Source organism: Nerophis lumbriciformis, linkage group LG15, assembly GCF_033978685.3.
Source record: "Nerophis lumbriciformis linkage group LG15, RoL_Nlum_v2.1, whole genome shotgun sequence".
Lineage (NCBI taxonomy): Eukaryota > Metazoa > Chordata > Actinopteri > Syngnathiformes > Syngnathidae > Nerophis > Nerophis lumbriciformis.
Genome location: NC_084562.2, coordinates 35411310 through 35429249, shown reverse-complemented (window position 1 = coordinate 35429249; position 17940 = coordinate 35411310). Strand labels below are relative to the sequence as shown.

Genomic DNA, 17940 nt, shown 5'->3' with positions numbered 1-17940 from the left:
GTAGATCGACCGGTAAATTGAGAGCTTTGCCTTCCGGCTAAGCTCCTTCTTCACCACAACGGATCGATACATCGTCCGCATTACTGAAGACGCCGCACCGATCCGCCTGTCGATCTCACGATCCACTCTTCCCTCACTCGTGAACAAGACTCCGAGGTACTTGAACTCCTCCACTTGGGGCAAGATCTCCTCCCCAACCCGGAGATGGCACTCCACCCTTTTCCGGGCGAGAACCATGGACTCGGACTTGGAGGTGCTGATTCTCATCCCAGTCGCTTCACACTCAGCTGCGAACCGATCCAGTGAGAGCTGAAGATCCTGGCCAGATGAAGCCATCAGGACCAAATCATCTGCAAAAAGCAGAGACCTAATCCTGCAGCCACCAAACCGGATCCCCTCAACGCCTTGACTGCGCCTAGAAATTCTGTCCATAAAAGTTATGAACAGAATCGGTGACAAAGGGCAGCCTTGGCGGAGTCCAACCCTCACCGGAAACGTGTCCGACTTACTGCCGGCAATGCGAACCAAGCTCTGACACTGATCATACAGGGAGCGGACCGCCACAATCAGACAGTCCGAAACCCCATACTCTCTGAGCACTCCCCACAGGACTTCCCGAGGGACACGGTCGAATGCCTTCTCCAAGTCCACAAAGCACATGTAGACTGGTTGGGCAAAAAATGTATGCTTCATGTTTAAATTGTGGGGTTCTAGTAGGGCCCAGAATAGAAATTTCTTTAATTTCAATGATAAACATTGATTTGAAATTTGAGCATTTTGGGTTACAAACTCCATCACAGAACCAATTAAATCAGTAAGCCGAAGTACCACTGTAACAGAATTTGTCAACTTGTGTTCATCTCTGGCAGTTTAACAGTACAAGCGTCTGCCTTCAGACGCAAAGAGCGCAGGTACAAATGTGTCAGCAAAAGTTTCCAGAATAAAAATTAATTTAATCATGCGATTGTCTCGCTGTGGCGACTTGAACAGGAAAACGCCAAAAGACAGCTATTTGATTTACTCTATTAATGTTGTTATTTTGCACTGAAAAATTAAATATGTTCCCCTTTGTATTCATATTACTCCAAACCAAAAAAAACGGTTTGAAACATATTTAAAAAAATGCAAAAATAAATCCCACCGTTAGGAGTGAAGACGAACTGGTTGGCTGGCCCTGCCAACAAGGTGTCCCTCGTTCATTTTTCAGGGAGTTAGCAACCCGAGTTGAACACTTGAGATTTTCAGCCTATTGGCTCGCGTGCTTGACTCTCAGACAGAGGTTGGCGTGTGGTCATAGGTTTGAGTCCTGGTGTGTGCGGGGCTGGACCGCGCAGGGTTACACAAGTACACAAAGTGATCACTCGGACTGGAATCCAAACGAATGCAGACAGAATGGTGATGTTAAAGGGATTGACAATGCATTTTATTTAATGCTTCACGCAGCCTCATGCAAAAGTTGCAAATAGGTTTGTATAAATAAAAAAACATAATGGCCGAGCCCTTTAAAGGAATCTACTCTTGCAGCATAGTTCTGGATGTATCGCATAGTGACAACAGACAGTAGGAAACTGGTGAATGAGGTGAACAAGATATGAAATGGTGAAAAGACAAAAGGTTGGTTTGTATGTGCAATACAGGAAGGAGGCTGATTTTCGTGCTCTTGGTTAGCATGTTTTTCATGATAATTAGGAAGCATGGGTTTTGTATTTTTGACAAAAAAACTGGCCAAAACTGCCTGTGCCAGTCAATGTAACAGTATGCAATGGACACCCATGCACGTGTGTCCAAACACGCCTCGGTAGTGTAAAGCCTTCACTTTCTGTGTTATTCAATCACCTTTTTCATGGTTGTAAGCAAAAAAAATACACATATGAAAGGAGCATCGGTCACGCAGGAACTCGATGAGCCTCTTCACTGCTGTAACCGTCATTCAGGCTGTGGGCTCCAGTCGAAAAAAAGCAGAACATCCATCTTGGTAAGTCAGAATATAATATACTGCAGTAATCAACAAGTCTTTGTTGATCATACCTGTATAAGCTTAAATAAAGAAATGAATGAAAAGAATTGCTACTCCAATATTGAGTAAGATGACCATAACCACCAGAATGGAGCTGGAGCCCTGAAAGAACAGGAAGAAGCAATTAGTCAATATTGCACACGTTCTACGAGGAATGTTTGCATTAAGTTCAGGATTGGGTGGTTAGAACCAAATAGGGGATACTAAGGGTACTATGGTATATCTATATATATTTACATGCTGCCGCTAGGCGACATCATACGCAAATACGGTGTTAGCTTTCATTGTTATGCTGATGACACCCAACTCTACATGCCCCTAAAGCTGACCAACACGCCGGATTGTAGTCAGCTGGAGGCGTGTCTTAATGAAATTAAACAATGGATGTCCGCTAACTTCTTGCAACTCAACGCCAAGAAAACGGAAATGCTGATTATCGGTCCTGCTAAACACCGACATTTATTTAATAATACCACCTTAACATTTGACAACCAAACAATTACACAAGGCGAATCAGTAAAGAATCTGGGTATTATCTTCGACCCAACTCTCTCGTTTGAATCACACATTAAGAGTGTTACTAAAACGGCCTTCTTTCATCTCCGTAATATCGCTAAAATTCGTTCTATTTTATCCACTAGCGACGCTGAGATCATTATTCATGCGTTCGTTACGTCTCGTCTCGACTACTGTAACGTATTATTTTCGGGTCTCCCTATGTCTAGCATTAAAAAATTACAGTTGGTACAAAATGCGGCTGCTAGACTTTTGACAAGAACAAGAAAGTTTGATCATATTACGCCTATACTGGCTCACCTGCACTGGCTTCCTGTGCACTTAAGATGTGACTTTAAGGTTTTACTACTTACGTATAAAATACTACACGGTCTAGCTCCGTCCTATCTTGTCGATTGCATTGTACCATATGTCCCGGCAAGAAATCTGCGTTCAAAGAACTCCGGCTTATTAGTGATTCCCAGAGCCCAAAAAAAGTCTGCGGGCTATAGAGCGTTTTCTATTCGGGCTCCAGTACTATGGAATGCCCTCCCGGTAACAATTAGAGATGCTACCTCAGTAGAAGCATATAAGTCCCATCTTAAAACTCATTTGTATACTCTAGCCTTTAAATAGCCCCCCTGTTAGACCAGTTGATCTGCCGTTTCTTTTCTTTTCTCCTCTGCTCCCCTTTTCCTTGAGGGGGGGGGGGCACAGGTCCGGTGGCCATGGATGAAGTGCTGGCTGTCCAGAGTCGGGACCCGGGGTGGACCGCTCGCCTGTGCATCGGCTGGGAACATCTCTGCGCTGCTGACCCGTCTCCGCTCGGGATGGTGTCCTGCTGGCCCCACTATGGACTGGACTCTTACTATTATGTTGGATCCACTATGGACTGGACTCTCACAATATTATGTCAGACCCACTCGACATCCATTGCTTTCGGTCTCCCCTAGAGGGGGGGGGGGTTACCCACATATGCGGTCCTCTCCAAGGTTTCTCATAGTCATTCACATCGACGTCCCACTGGGGTGAGTTTTTCCTTGCCCGTATGTGGGCTTTGTACCGAGGATGTCGTTGTGGCTTGTGCAGCCCTTTGAGACACTTGTGATTTAGGGCTATATAAATAAAGATTGATTGATTGATTGATATCTACCGTATTGATACTGGTCTAATGACGTCAATATTCGCCAGTTATTTTTTTTATACTTTTTGTCACTAATATTTGTGTTCATATTGTTACATCGTTAATATTGTAACACAGGGGAATCCACACATTCACAATTCTGCATTGAAAATGTTTTTCATTATCTAAAATTTTCCCCCAAAATAGACACTTTTTTCTACACAAAAAACATATCATCTAAGTTACTTGTGTTTTTTGGCATCGATGAGAGGTCTTGGAACGTAACCCCTATTAATGGTGCGGATGCAGCGTGGCTCAGATGGTGGAGCATCTGTCCAGAAACTGAAGGGTGCTTGGAATTAACCCAGCTTTCACCATCCTAGTCACTGCTGTTGTGTCTTTGGGCAAAACACGTCACTCACCTTGCTCTTAGTGCCACTCATACTGGTGTATGAATGTGAATGAAGGTTTGGTAGTGGTCGGAGGGGCTGTAGATGCAAATTGGCAGCCACGTTTCCGACAGTCTACCCCAGGCCAGCTGTGGCTACAAATGTAGCTTACTATCATTATTATGTGACTGTCGTGAATGAATCACGGCTTCTCAATTCTCACTGTAAAACATCTAGAAAAAACGCTATATAAATCTAATCATTTATCATTACTGTACTGATATTTTTTGTTGTCGTTGACAAACTCAGAGAATATGTTTTTGAATAAAGAATGGCAATAGAAAGATTGATAAAAAAGGATTTGAAAAAGAGCACAGTAGAGTAGATCCCACTATTTACAGGCAGGTACGTTCCAAACCTCTGGCGAGAAAACGAACGAGCAATTGACACGGTCATAAAAAATTCCCTCCTAAACCTTCTGCTGACTTAACGTTAATGTTTTCCTCCTATTTCGGATCAATATTTAACATAGTAAATAAGTGACATAAATGCTGAATCACCAAAATATTGCAGGAATGTTTTGTATACTAAGGGCCTGTCATGTCTGTGTGATCAGGCTTTTGTTTTAAGTCATGTTTTTGTTTAGTTTCTGTCTTTTCACTCCCTTGTCTGGTCACCATAGCAACCATTAGTTTTCACCTGTCACGTCACGCACCTGTTTCACGTTTTGAGTCACGCACCTGCTTTCACTAATCATGTCCATAGTATTTAAGTTCAGTGTTTTTCAGTTTTTCTTTCTGACGACCTCGCACCCCATACCGCACCACATTTATGCTCTGTCCATTCCTCTATGATCCTGCTTCATGTCCCTTGTCACAGTAAGTTTTTGGTTCCATGTTTATAGTCTTTTTGTTTTTTCATAGTTTATTCTCCGCCACTGTGCGCGCTTTTTGTTTCATCCTTTTTTTGTATTTATAGTTAGTTCTAGTGTTTCAATAAAAAAATGTACCTTAATTCCCGTCTCGCCCGTGCCAACTTTCCGTTGCATCCTGGAAAAGCAAACTCCCCAGACCAAGTCGTGACAGGGCCTGATCTACTAAAAGTTTGCGTGCATTGAAATGCGTGCAAACTTAATAGTGCACGCAAAACTAATCTGCTAAATTTGTGCGCCAAGGATTACGTATCTTAAATACGCAAAATATCTTACGCAATTTACTTAGCTTGTTTGACTTCATCTACCGTATTTTCCGCACTATAAGGCGCACCTAAAAACCACAAATTTTCTCAAAAGCTGACAGTGCGCCTTATAACCCGGTGCGCTTTATATATGGATAAATATTAAGATTCATTTTCATAAAGTTTAGGTCTCGCAACTACGGTAAACAGCCGCCATCTTTTTTCCCCGTAGAAGAAGCGCGCGGTGCATGCTGGGATATGTGACGTTTCATTTCCATTTGTGTGTTTATGTAAAGACCCCAAAATGGCTCCTATTAAGTGTGTTGTCTGTCTAATTATAAATAATGCAGACGAGGCGTGTTAACTGAGTTCTCAACGTTTACTCACAGCGTGCTCATAACCACATTCTAACTGCCAGCATACAACAACGCTTCTCAGGGCTACCACGCATGCTCGTAACTATCGTTGCATGCTGGGTAGTGTAGTTGTTATATTTGCTAGCTCATAACAGCACATTGAGAGACACGCTTACGCGCTTAATTCAATACTCGCCGTCATTCCGGGTGGATTGACAAAAGACCTCCAGCCGCTAGATATTGGTGTCAACAGGGCATTCGAAGCTAGACTGCTAACTGCGTGGGAACAATGGATGACAGAAGGCGAACACACCTTCACTAAGACGAGGAGGCAGCGCCAGACGACGCCAACATCTGCCAGTGGATCGTAAATTTGCCCAACTTTTCACTTCGGACACCGAAGACGAAGGATTTACGAATGAAGAATAACTTCAGAAAGTGAGCGCTATGTTTATTTTGTGTGTTGTGACATTAACGTTCGAGCAACATTATGTTGCTATTGCTCTGCACTATTTTGAATTTTACTATGTTTGTGATTGCACATTTGCGTACATTTTGGGAGTGAACAGAGTTGTTAGAACGCTGGTTTTTAATATATTATTAAAGTTTGACTGACCTATCTGACTGTTTTTTTGACATTCCCTTTAGCGCAGCGTAGGCGCGGCTTATAGTCCGGGGCGGCTTATTGGTGGACAAAGTTATGAAATATGCCATTCATTGAAGGTGCGGCTAATAATCCGGTGCGCCTTATAGTGCGGAAAATACGGTATATGCAGAAAATATGCTGATTATTAAAATGCCTACAGTACTAGGAAAAGGTGATGCAAATGTAATTATGTAGTGCCCAGAATGTGATTTATTTAAAACTGAAAATGTTTGTGGCCTCGGCTGTCTATATTTAGCACGTTTGGAAGGTACGTTGTGGCACGAAGGATGTGTTCAGTGCAATGGCAGACAGTGTGGAGAGAAGCCTCACATTTGGACTGTCATAAATAAAAATATCAGAAGAAACAGTATCGTCTATTAAGCAATGCCATTTTTGATCTAAAACGTTTTGCAACAATGCCTTTTCTTGCGCCTGGCATCTCCCAAAAGGGCGGTCTGTACTACTTTTGCACTTGTACTCATTCGCGCATAGAGTCATAGTAGATCCTTTGCAACATGCCCACTAATAGTATGTCCAATGTTTTAGTTTGCACATGCTATTTAGCAGAGGTGGGACCAAGTCATTGTTTTGCAAGTCACAAGTAAGTCTCAAGTCTTTGCCCTCAAGTCCGAGTCAAGTCCCGAGTCAAGACAGGCAAGCCCCGAGTCAAGTCCAAAGTCAAGACTGGAAAGTCTCAAGTCAAGTCCTAAGTCCTGCATTTTGAGTTTCGAGTCCTTTCAAGTCCTTTTAACCACAGACTAATATATTAACACAGATTGTGTATGCTTTTCAAACGCTGTATTTATTTATTAAAACAAGTGCATTTTAAATTGCAGGAAAGAAAATTGTGCTGACATTGCACTTTATAATAGCACTATTAACCAGTCATTTTAAACATTAACTCATTCCTTTACAGAACAAACACATTGAAAAATAAAGTGCAAATGTACTTATTTGTACAAAAGTGTTAACATTGAAAAAACATAACATATACGTGAACATAACAAAAAAGTTGTACTTTTTATATGTCAGGGCCCTATGCTGCATTGCATTTGCAAAAGACCAAATTAGCCAAGAGTCTGTCAGTCATTTGTGCACGATGGGGGCGTAGTATGATGCCACCATGGCTGAAAACTCGCTCCACTGGAGCACTGGAGGCAGGCACTGCCAAGACTCTCATGGCCACTCGGAACAGTGAAGGAAGAGTCTTCATGTTCAATGCCCAGAACAAAAGGGGGGAGAGAGTTGTTTTGGGTTGGTGCACTACTTGTAAGTGTATCTTGTGTTTTTTATGTTGATTTAATTAAAAAAAGAAAAAAAAAATATATATATTTCTTGTGCGGCCCGATACCAATCGATCCACGGACCAGTACCGGGCCGCGGCCCGGTGGTTGGGGACCACTGAGGTAAACAACCAACAGTATGTCAGAAAGCTAGCTAAAACGGTACACATATTCATAATATAGTATACATTTTAACTGACCTTTATTTTACTATTTTTGTTTTTTTTAGGTGGCTAAAATACGCGGTGCTGCTGACCGCCGTCTAACGTTACGTGTGATATATTGACTAACGTAACCCTGCTTAAAAAAAAATCACTGAACAAAAAGTATGAATAAGGTAGTGAACTGCAACAGATTCCCGTGTTTGCAATAACGTTAGCAGTGAGTTTACAGCCTCACTGATTTAACTACACAGCAAATAAAAGTCACGTTACTTAACCAATAAACGTTATCTTACATTCAAAACTTACCGTTCTTTGTGCAACTTCAAATGCTGGACGAAGTTGGAAGTTGTTGCCTCTCCATCAGTAATTTTCGAACCGCATGTGTTGCATACTGCAAACCGTTTTGTGTTGACCACCTCGTAATTTTTATACCCAAACAAAATTATTTTAGGTATAATTTTTTGTTCACTGGCGTGTGGTTTGGACATGTCTTCTTCGTTGGTTGTCCTGCAATTTGATTGGATGAATGCTGTGTGATGAAAACAAAGTAGATCTAATTTGATTGGCTGTTGTACTGAGTCCAGTCCAGCTGACACACGCAACGCTGATAGACAAGTACACAATGAAAAATACGGAGCGCTCCCGAATAACTTTTTCATCTTTGGGTTTTGGGGAAAGTAGCAAGTCATGTCAAGTCATGTCAATTCAAAAGGCTCAAGTCCAAGTGAAGTCACAAGTCATTGATGTTAAAGTCTAAGTCGAGTTGCAAGTCTTTCTACATTTTGTCAAGTCGAGTCTAAAGTCATCAAATTCATGACTCGAGTCTGACTCGAGTCCAAGTCATGTGACTCGAGTCCACACCTCTGCTATTTAGCACCTGTTATTTGAGATCGTAGATGATCTGGCCCTAAAAGTATTCAGGCAATATTTTTCTCAAGAATGGTGTTTTTTTTCACTGATAAATTTGTGTTAAGCGGATACTGTACAATATTTGGCTTTTTATCTTCTAATTACATCTTTGCCAGGTAATAAATGTTCACATTAAAAAGTGTGGTTTGTTTTGCCTCCTGTGTGTATTATCCAATCTATCATCTGTATCTTTCTACTGTCGCATAAAGAGATTCAAAAGCAGACTTACTGAGTTTGATTTGAGGGTAAGAAGCTCTCCTTCCTGCTCCAGAACAATGGGCTGAGACTGAAGCGGCGGGGATAGCGTGAGGTCCCGATGCAGTGGCCATTCCTCAAGCTCCGCCCCCACACTCAGATTATCCAGCATCTGGACAGAGTCCATAGATCCTTCTCTGACTGGTCTCAAACCGCGGGATCGCAGCCGGTTGTTTTTGGGCGCCGTTTTTTTCTGCGTATCTGGACACTGAAGCCTCAAATCAACGGCGTATTCATTCATCCTCTCTTCATCTTGCTCTGCAAGGCGTGAGTGGGCGGGGCTCCACCTGAGGGTGCTTTCTGCAGTCCAACCCTCGTTGAGGCCATCTTGCCTTTGGTCAATTACAGCATGCTCACTCAGCTTGTGGTTGGAGGAATTGTGCTGCGTTAGATGGTTGGAGAAGGCATGCTCTCGGGGGTTGTAACTAGAGGCAACGTGGTCCTTGGGGTTGTGATTGGAAGATATGTAATCTTGGGAGTTGTGATTGTTGGAAGCATGCTCAGATGTCTTGTGATTGGACATGTTATGTTCCAAGGCCTTGTGATTGGACAAAATGTGCACCTGCGGCCTGTAGTTGGAAGAGACATGTTCACAAGCCTTATGGTTGGTAGAAGAATGATCCCATGTTTTGTGATTGGATGACGTGTACTCCCTTGATTTGTGATTGAAAGATGCATGTTTGGATGACTTTTGGTTGGACAAAGAGTGCTCCCACGCTCTATGGGAGGAAGTGTGCTCCCGGACCTTGTGATTGGACAGGGATTTCTCCCGTAGCTTGTGGTTGGACAAAGGAGCTGGATCGTGGCCATTCATATGTCCCTCCTGTTCTTCTAGTAGAGAGGGTGTGGTGGAGCGGCTGCCGCATCCTCGATCAGGGTACATGTCATCTGCCCAGTTGATGGCCTCGCCCTTCAATAGGTCCATCCCCCGCGTTTCAACAAGTACCTGGATTTCTGCTCCACCCTGATCATCCACAGCACTTTGTCTCATAAAGCAAGCATTTCTAGAACGATGGACATGCTTGGGTGGGCTGCGGGGTGGACAGATGGAGACATTCAGCACGGGGCTAAGCTCGGGTGTTATTACAGGCGGTGTGGTGTCGGGAGTACACAGCTCCGGACTGTCTGTTCCTGTAGAGATGACCTCGTGGTCTTTGTCCTTGGCGTCTTGGTGCTGAGGCCTCTGACATTCGAGTCCTTGGAAAACAGTTGGACAATAATACCAATGAAGTGATCTGGCAAAATTCCACAGTGAGCTCATTACATTGCTAGTGTGTGCGTGCGTGTGTGTGTGTGTGTGTGTGTGTGTGTGTGTGTGTGTGTGTGTGTGTGTGTGTGTGTGTGTGTGTGTGTGAATATGGGGTTGTGTTAATAGCTTGCTGTGTAACAGAAGACAAAAAACAAAAAATACAATAAGTAAAGGCAGTCAGTTATGTTCAGTCTTCAAGAAGAGTGTGCATTACCGTGGATGTAGTATGCAGTAGTCTGGAACATCTTCGGGTCACATAAGAGCTGTTTCTAAACTTAGTTTATATACTCTCCAAGTTTCAAGTGTTAAGTTTATATACACTCATCATAGGCATGGATTTTATATTCAATTAGTGCTTTAATTATTTATTTGGACCATTCTTTTTTTTTTTTAGAGTGGATCTACAAGGTATTTATTTAATGATTTTTAAAACAAGAATTGGCTCCACAAGCTCCACTACACTGTATACATATACAGGTAAAAGCCAGTAAATTAGAATATTTTGAAAAACTTGATTTATTTCAGTAATTGCATTCAAAAGGTGTAACTTGTACATTATATTTATTCATTGCACACAGACTGATGCATTCAAATGTTTATTTCATTTAATTTTGATGATTTGAAGTGGCAACAAATGAAAATCCAAAATTCCGTGTGTCACAAAATTAGAATATTACTTAAGGCTAATACAAAAAAGGGATTTTTAGAAATGTTGGCCAACTGAAAAGTATGAAAATGAAAAATATGAGCATGTACAATACTCAATACTTGGTTGGAGCTTCTTTTGCCTCAATTACTGCGTTAATGCGGCGTGGCATGGAGTCGATGAGTTTCTGGCACTGCTCAGGTGTTATGAGAGCCCAGGTTGCTCTGATGGTGGCCTTCAACTCTTCTGCGTTTTTGGGTCTGGCATTCTGCATCTTCCTTTTCACAATACCCCACAGATTTTCTATGGGGCTAAGGTCAGGGGAGTTGGCGGGCCAATTTAGAACAGAAATACCATGGTCCGTAAACCAGGCACGGGTAGTTTTTGCGCTGTGTGCAGGCGCCAAGTCCTGTTGGAACTTGAAATCTTCATCTCCATAGAGCAGGTCAGCAGCAGGAAGCATGAAGTGCTCTAAAACTTGCTGGTAGACGGCTGCGTTGACCCTGGATCTCAGGAAACAGAGTGGACCGACACCAGCAGATGACATGGCACCCCAAACCATCACTGATGGTGGAAACTTTACACTAGACTTCAGGCAACGTGGATTCTGTGCCTCTCCTGTCTTCCTCCAGACTCTGGGACCTCGATTTCCAAAGGAAATGCAAAATTTGCATGGTTGGGTGATGGTTTGGGGTGTCATGTCATCTGCTGGTGTCGGTCCACTCTGTTTCCTGAGATCCAGGGTCAACGCAGCCGTCTACCAGCAAGTTTTAGAGCACTTCATGCTTCCTGCTGCTGACCTGCTCTATGGAGATGGAGATTTCAAGTTCCAACAGGACTTGGCGCCTGCACACAGCGCAAAATCTACCCGTGCCTGGTTTACAGACAATGGTATTTCTGTTCTAAATTGGCCCGCCAACTCCCCTGACCTAAGGTCAGAAAATCTGTGGGGTATTGTGAAAAGGAAGATGCAGAATGCCAGACCCAAAAACGCAGAAGAGTTGAAGGCCACTATCAGAGCAACCTGGGCTCTCATAACACCTGAGCAGTGCCAGAAACTCATCGACTCCATGCCACGCCGCATTAACGCAGTAATTGAGGCAAAAGGAGCTCCAACCAAGTATTGAGTATTGTACATGCTCATATTTTTCATTTTCATACTTTTCAGTTGGCCAACATTTCTAAAAATCCCTTTTTTGTAATAGCCTTAAGTAATATTCTAATTTTGTGACACACGGAATTTTGGATTTTCATTTGTTGCCACTTCAAATCATCAAAATTAAATGAAATAAACATTTGAATGCATCAGTCTGTGTGCAATGAATAAATATAATGTACAAGTTACACCTTTTGAATGCAATTACTGAAATAAATCAAGTTTTTCAAAATATTCTAATTTACTGGCTTTTACCTGTAGTTGCCTAAATCTAGAGCTGAAAGTCTAAAATGTATTTTATTGTGACCAAACCAAACTCAATTTCCTTGTTGTTAGTGGTCATCATTGACCGGCTGATGGGTTCTCCTTGCGGGCATAACAAGTATTTGTTTTACACTATTCATTGGATAAACCAATCACTACTCACAACGATGGCAAAGTCCAAAAACACTCATAAGTTAATAAAGTCTTTTGGAGCCATTTCCAAATTGCTTATTCCAACATTATCAGATCTTATACAATAGTACGTAAGTTTGTTATTTGAATGTGTCATGACTTTGCCATGGTCTGGAAGAAGATCCAAATCGTCACCCACAGATGAAATCAAATTGGTTAAAATATTCAAGAACAACACAGGAGCCATCAATGTCCAAGCCTGCCAAAAACTGTAAACCAGGGGTGCTCATTACGTTGATCGCGAGCTACCGGTCGATCTCGGAGGGTGTGTCAGTCGATCACCAGCCAGGCATTAAAAAAATAGTCCTAAAAATGAGCGATCATAAATCTTCACTATGACGTCACTTTCGTCACTTGATTGACATTCACGGCACCCGAGGGTCTTCTGAGATGACGCTGGCTGCTGCCAGCTCTTTAAAATTACCGACTGGAAGGCGAGAAACACTTTATTTCAACAGACTCTGGAACCGTACCTGTCGTCAAAACTCCAAAGACCGACTGCACAGTTGCACAGTTGCGCTAACAAAATAAGAGTCTCAGAAAGCTGGCGTGCACAAGTTAGCAAGCTACGGAGTTTGCTGACAATGTATTTCTTGTAAAGTGTATACAAAGGAGTACGGAAGCTGGACAAATAAGATGCCAAAAACCAACCACTTTCATGTGGTATTAGACAGAAAGGAGGACTTTTTTTCTCCTCCATTCGAAAATGCGGACGTTATCAGCACCACTGTCTGATTCCAATCAATGCAAGTCATCAGAATCAGGTAATACACCAACTTATATTCTTGTCTTCATGAAAGAAAGGAATCTATATGTGTTAAACATGCTTGTATTATCTTTAAACACCTTTAATTTTTTAACAATATTAACTCTATGTGTTAAACATGCTTGCATTATCATTAAACACCTTTAACTTGTTAACAAAAACATATATTTCATAAATAAGTAAATATAAATGATATATATGAATGAGGTAGATCCCCACGACTTGATCAATTGAAAAGTAGCTCGCCTGCAGAAAAAGTGTGAGCACCCCTGCTGTAAACTGTTAGAATGTCAGTGACACTGTCCACCGTGAAAACAGTTTTACATCGCCATGAGCTGAAAGAGTTACAATTACAACCAAGTAAGAAGCCCCTACTTTCCAAATCGACACCTTCAAGCTCAACTTAAATGTGCCGAATGTCTTCTGGATAAAGGTTGTTTTGGTCAGAAAAGACAAAGATTAAGCTATTTGGCTACAATGAGAAGAAGGTTGTTTTGAGACGTCAAGGTGAGGCTTTCAAACCTAAGGTTCTGGTTCTGGTTATGGAATTAGTTTATTTCGAATATGCATACAGTTACTGTATGGTACATCACATAATTCCAGTTTTTTCATTATGTCCAAAAAGGAACAGAAAGAAGCACAGCCTATTTCATCCTACCCATTTCCATAAATAAATAAATGAATAGTCAATAATGTTCTCAAGAATAAATATTTGATTATGAGTTATGATTCAAGATGATTTAAGATGATCTAATTTTTCAATACGGTTCAAGATGTCAATCAGGATTTTTCTTCTTTGTACTTTGTAAACACTTTGAGTTTAAACAGTTTCTTAAACTTGATTGTATCAGTACATATTTTGATGTATTTGCTTAATCCGTAGCTGAGATAGGCTCCAGCGCCCCCCGCGACCCCAAAGGGAATAAGCGGTAGAAAAATGGATGGATGGGCATTCCATAATTTAATTCCACATAATGATATGCTAAATGTTTTAAGTGTTGTATATGCATCCAAATGTTTTAACTTAAAATTTTCCCTAAGGTTATATTTCTCCTCTTGTTGACAAGCATTGTTGTACATTCTTGGGTAGCAGGTCATAGTTTATTTTGGGCATAATTTTAGCTGTTTGCAAATGCACCAAAATCATTGAATTTGAACATTTTTGATTCAATAAATAAAGGGTTTGAATGTTCTCGTTAGCCAACATTATGTGTTATTCTAACTGGCCTCTTTTGTTACAAGGTTAATGAATGAAGCAGAGATTTGTAGGTATTTCGCCATATTTCTACACAATAACTCAGATATGGTAACACTAACAAATAGTAAACAATGTGGAGAAAACACCAAGTAGCATCATGCTTTGAGGTTGTTTTGCTGCCATTGATACAGGTGCACTGTGCTATGTGGATGGAATAATGAAATAGGAGGAAAAGCTCCAACTTCCTCAAATGTACCTTAGATCAACAACTAGATGGCCAGAGCATTCAATCCATCGCGACTGGACTGTTTGGTTTGTCTTAGAAGATGTGTAGCCTCTCATCCAAGCAGGCTTCATCAAAACGTCTTCTAAGTCAAACCAAACAGTCTAGTTGCGATCGACTGACTGCCCTGAGAAAACAATGACCTGGAATAATGAGAACATCCTTAGATACACTAAATGGCTAAGCCACCCAAAACAGGACATTAATCCCAAAAACACATAAAAACTGTATTAGGAATGGCTTAAGGTAGGTTCTTAAGGAAGGACCTTCTTAAAGACTGAGCTCAACCCCAAAGAACATTGTTGGACTATGCTAAAAGCCTTGCAAGAGACCATACCAATTTAAATTAAGTTTTCCGATTCTGCCTAGAAGAAAAGTCCAATATTCAGCCAGGATTCTTATCAAGCCTTTTTACCAAGATTGTTGTAGCCATCAAAAATCTTCTGTTTGAGATTAAATCTCAGGAATTTTTAAACAAATGGACCCTCAATTTATAAATGTTATTGGGTCTTGATCAGGGTTTGTAAATAGAAAAGTTTGTATATTGAAGCAATTTTCCCATTATAAACAATGTAAATATGAATAATGAGTTCCAGCCTCGACAATTAGAATTTCAGTAAAAGTTTGTACACTTTGAACACAAAATAAAATAAAATACAATACAGTACTGAAAGTGGTGATGAATTAACTTTCTATTTAAAAAAACCCCACAAAAACGAAACAACACTCACAGTTTAAAATCACAACACTCCTTAACTTTAAGAGCCAGGTCCCTACAATGATTAGGAATACAAAATAAAATCCACTTTACTTTGTTGGTTAATCCTTTTTGCGCTCAGTGTAAGGTAGGGGTAATGGATAAGGCAGTGTCAACAATGCTGTGGATACTTCCTGAATGTTCACCACACATCCCTTGTGCATTGCTTTCTTTCGATTCATATTTAGCTAGCAAAACTAGAAACATTCTGTAAAAAGGCCAAACAACACTTAAAAAGCACACAAAGTAGCACTTAGCACAATATCCACAGCGTTTTTCGACACTATCTCTCCCCCCTTCCTTCTGTATACAGTCCTGCATAGCACTTTATATTTTGTTCAAAGAGTATATACTTTTATTAAAATAGGGACTTTTGTCAAGGCTGGAACCATCCGTCCATCCATTTTCTACCGCTTGTCCCTTCCATTTAAATTGTTTCTTATTGAGAAATGTATATCCGCAAACCCTGTTCAAGAACCAATTAGGTTCCTTAATTGAGGTTCCACTGCACAGTATATACAGGTAAAAGCCAGTAAATTAGAATATTTTGAAAAACTTGAATTATTTCAGTAATTGCATTCAAAAGGTGTAACTTGTACATTATATTTATTCATTGCACACAGACTGATGCATTCAAATGTTTATTTCATTTAATTTTGATGATTTGAAGTGGCAACAAATGAAAATCCAAAATTCCGTGTGTCACAAAATTAGAATATTACTTAAGGCTAATACAAAAAAGGGATTTTTAGAAATGTTGGCCAACTGAAAAGTATGAAAAAGAAAAATATGAGCATGTACAATACTCAATACTTGGTTGGAGCTCCTTTTGCCTCAATTACTGCGTTAATGCGGCGTGGCATGGAGTCGATGAGTTTCTGGCACTGCTCAGGTGTTATGAGAGCCCAGGTTGCTCTGATAGTGGCCTTCAACTCTTCTGCGTTTTTGGGTCTGGCATTCTGCATCTTCCTTTTCACAATACCCCACAGATTTTCTATGGGGCTAAGGTCAGGGGAGTTGGCGGGCCAATTTAGAACAGAAATACCATGGTCCGTAAACCAGGCACGGGTAGATTTTGCGCTGTGTGCAGGCGCCAAGTCCTGTTGGAACTTGAAATCTCCATCTCCATAGAGCAGGTCAGCAGCAGGAAGCATGAAGTGCTCTAAAACTTGCTGGTAGACGGCTGCGTTGACCCTGGATCTCAGGAAACAGAGTGGACCGACACCAGCAGATGACATGGCACCCCAAACCATCACCCAACCATGCAAATGTTGCATTTCCTTTGGAAATCGAGGTCCCAGAGTCTGGAGGAAGACAGGAGAGGCACAGGATCCACGTTGCCTGAAGTCTAGTGTAAAGTTTCCACCATCAGTGATGGTTTGGGGTGCCATGTCATCTGCTGGTGTCGGTCCACTCTGTTTCCTGAGATCCAGGGTCAACGCAGCCGTCTACCAGCAAGTTTTAGAGCACTTCATGCTTCCTGCTGCTGACCTACTCTATGGAGATGGAGATTTCAAGTTCCAACAGGACTTGGCGCCTGCACACAGCGCAAAATCTACCCGTGCCTGGTTTACGGACCATGGTATTTCTGTTCTAAATTGGCCCGCCAACTCCCCTGACCTTAGCCCCATAGAAAATCTGTGGGGTATTGTGAAAAGGAAGATGCAGAATGCCAGACCCAAAAACGCAGAAGAGTTGAAGGCCACTATCAGAGCAACCTGGGCTCTCATAACACCTGAGCAGTGCCAGAAACTCATCGACTCCATGCCACGCCGCATTAACGCAGTAATTGAGGCAAAAGGAGCTCCAACCAAGTATTGAGTATTGTACATGCTCATATTTTTCATTTTCATACTTTTCAGTTGGCCAACATTTCTAAAAATCCCTTTTTTGTATTAGCCTTAAGTAATATTCTAATTTTGTGACACACGGAATTTTGGATTTTCATTTGTTGCCACTTCAAATCATCAAAATTAAATGAAATAAACATTTGAATGCATCAGTCTGTGTGCAATGAATAAATATAATGTACAAGTTACACCTTTTGAATGCAATTACTGAAATAAATCAAGTTTTTCAAAATATTCTAATTTACTGGCTTTTACCTGTACATGAGGCTGTATTTATAACTTCAACCCAGTGTATATTGGAAAAAGTAAAATGTGTGCACCCAACTCTTGTTTATAAAACAAACTTTGAACATCTATGTCATACAATCATTCCACCCTGGAAAAAAGAACATTTCAAATTAATCATCCAAAATGAATATGGCATTCATGCTCATGGTGAGTTAATGCAAACATCTGGCTAAAATTGGATTATCTAGTTATATTAAAGAAAGTAACGCAATATAATACAAAATTCTCTACATTTCCCAATAAGTGTGATTGTGTCCAGGTTGTACTCCGCCCCTCGCCCAAAGTCAGTCACTCACCATTGCCATAGATGAAGAAGGAGGGTGAGAGCTCTTTGGCTACTATCCTGGCCAGTCGGCATTCTTCCACGGCCTTCTGTGCAACTCCCTCAGCCGCTTCCGCCTTTCCCCGAGCGTGGCTCATTCTGATCACAACAGTTAGAAACAAGAAAATGTAAAGGCATTCTGCACTCTCTTTGTGT

At 41.3% G+C, this 17940-nt stretch overlaps 1 protein-coding gene across 4 annotated transcripts in view; it reads right to left on the bottom strand.

Annotated features, from left to right (window-relative positions):
- Positions 1-17940, bottom strand: part of jph3a (junctophilin 3a) — an 85162-nt gene that overhangs the window by 14208 nt on the left and 53014 nt on the right. For 2 of the 4 annotated variants that reach the window (XM_061975135.2, XM_061975136.2), the window contains 3 exons: positions 17759-17883; positions 8788-10010; positions 320-2119 (listed from right to left, as the gene is read on the bottom strand). In XM_061975135.2, the coding sequence (XP_061831119.1) occupies positions 2039-2119; positions 8788-10010; positions 17759-17883 (1429 nt within the window). In that variant the 3' untranslated portion in view covers positions 320-2038. Of the gene's footprint in view, positions 1-319; positions 2120-8787; positions 10011-17758; positions 17884-17940 lie in introns of those variants that run through there. The other 2 variants (XR_009816812.1, XR_009816813.1) reach the window with 1 other exon arrangement.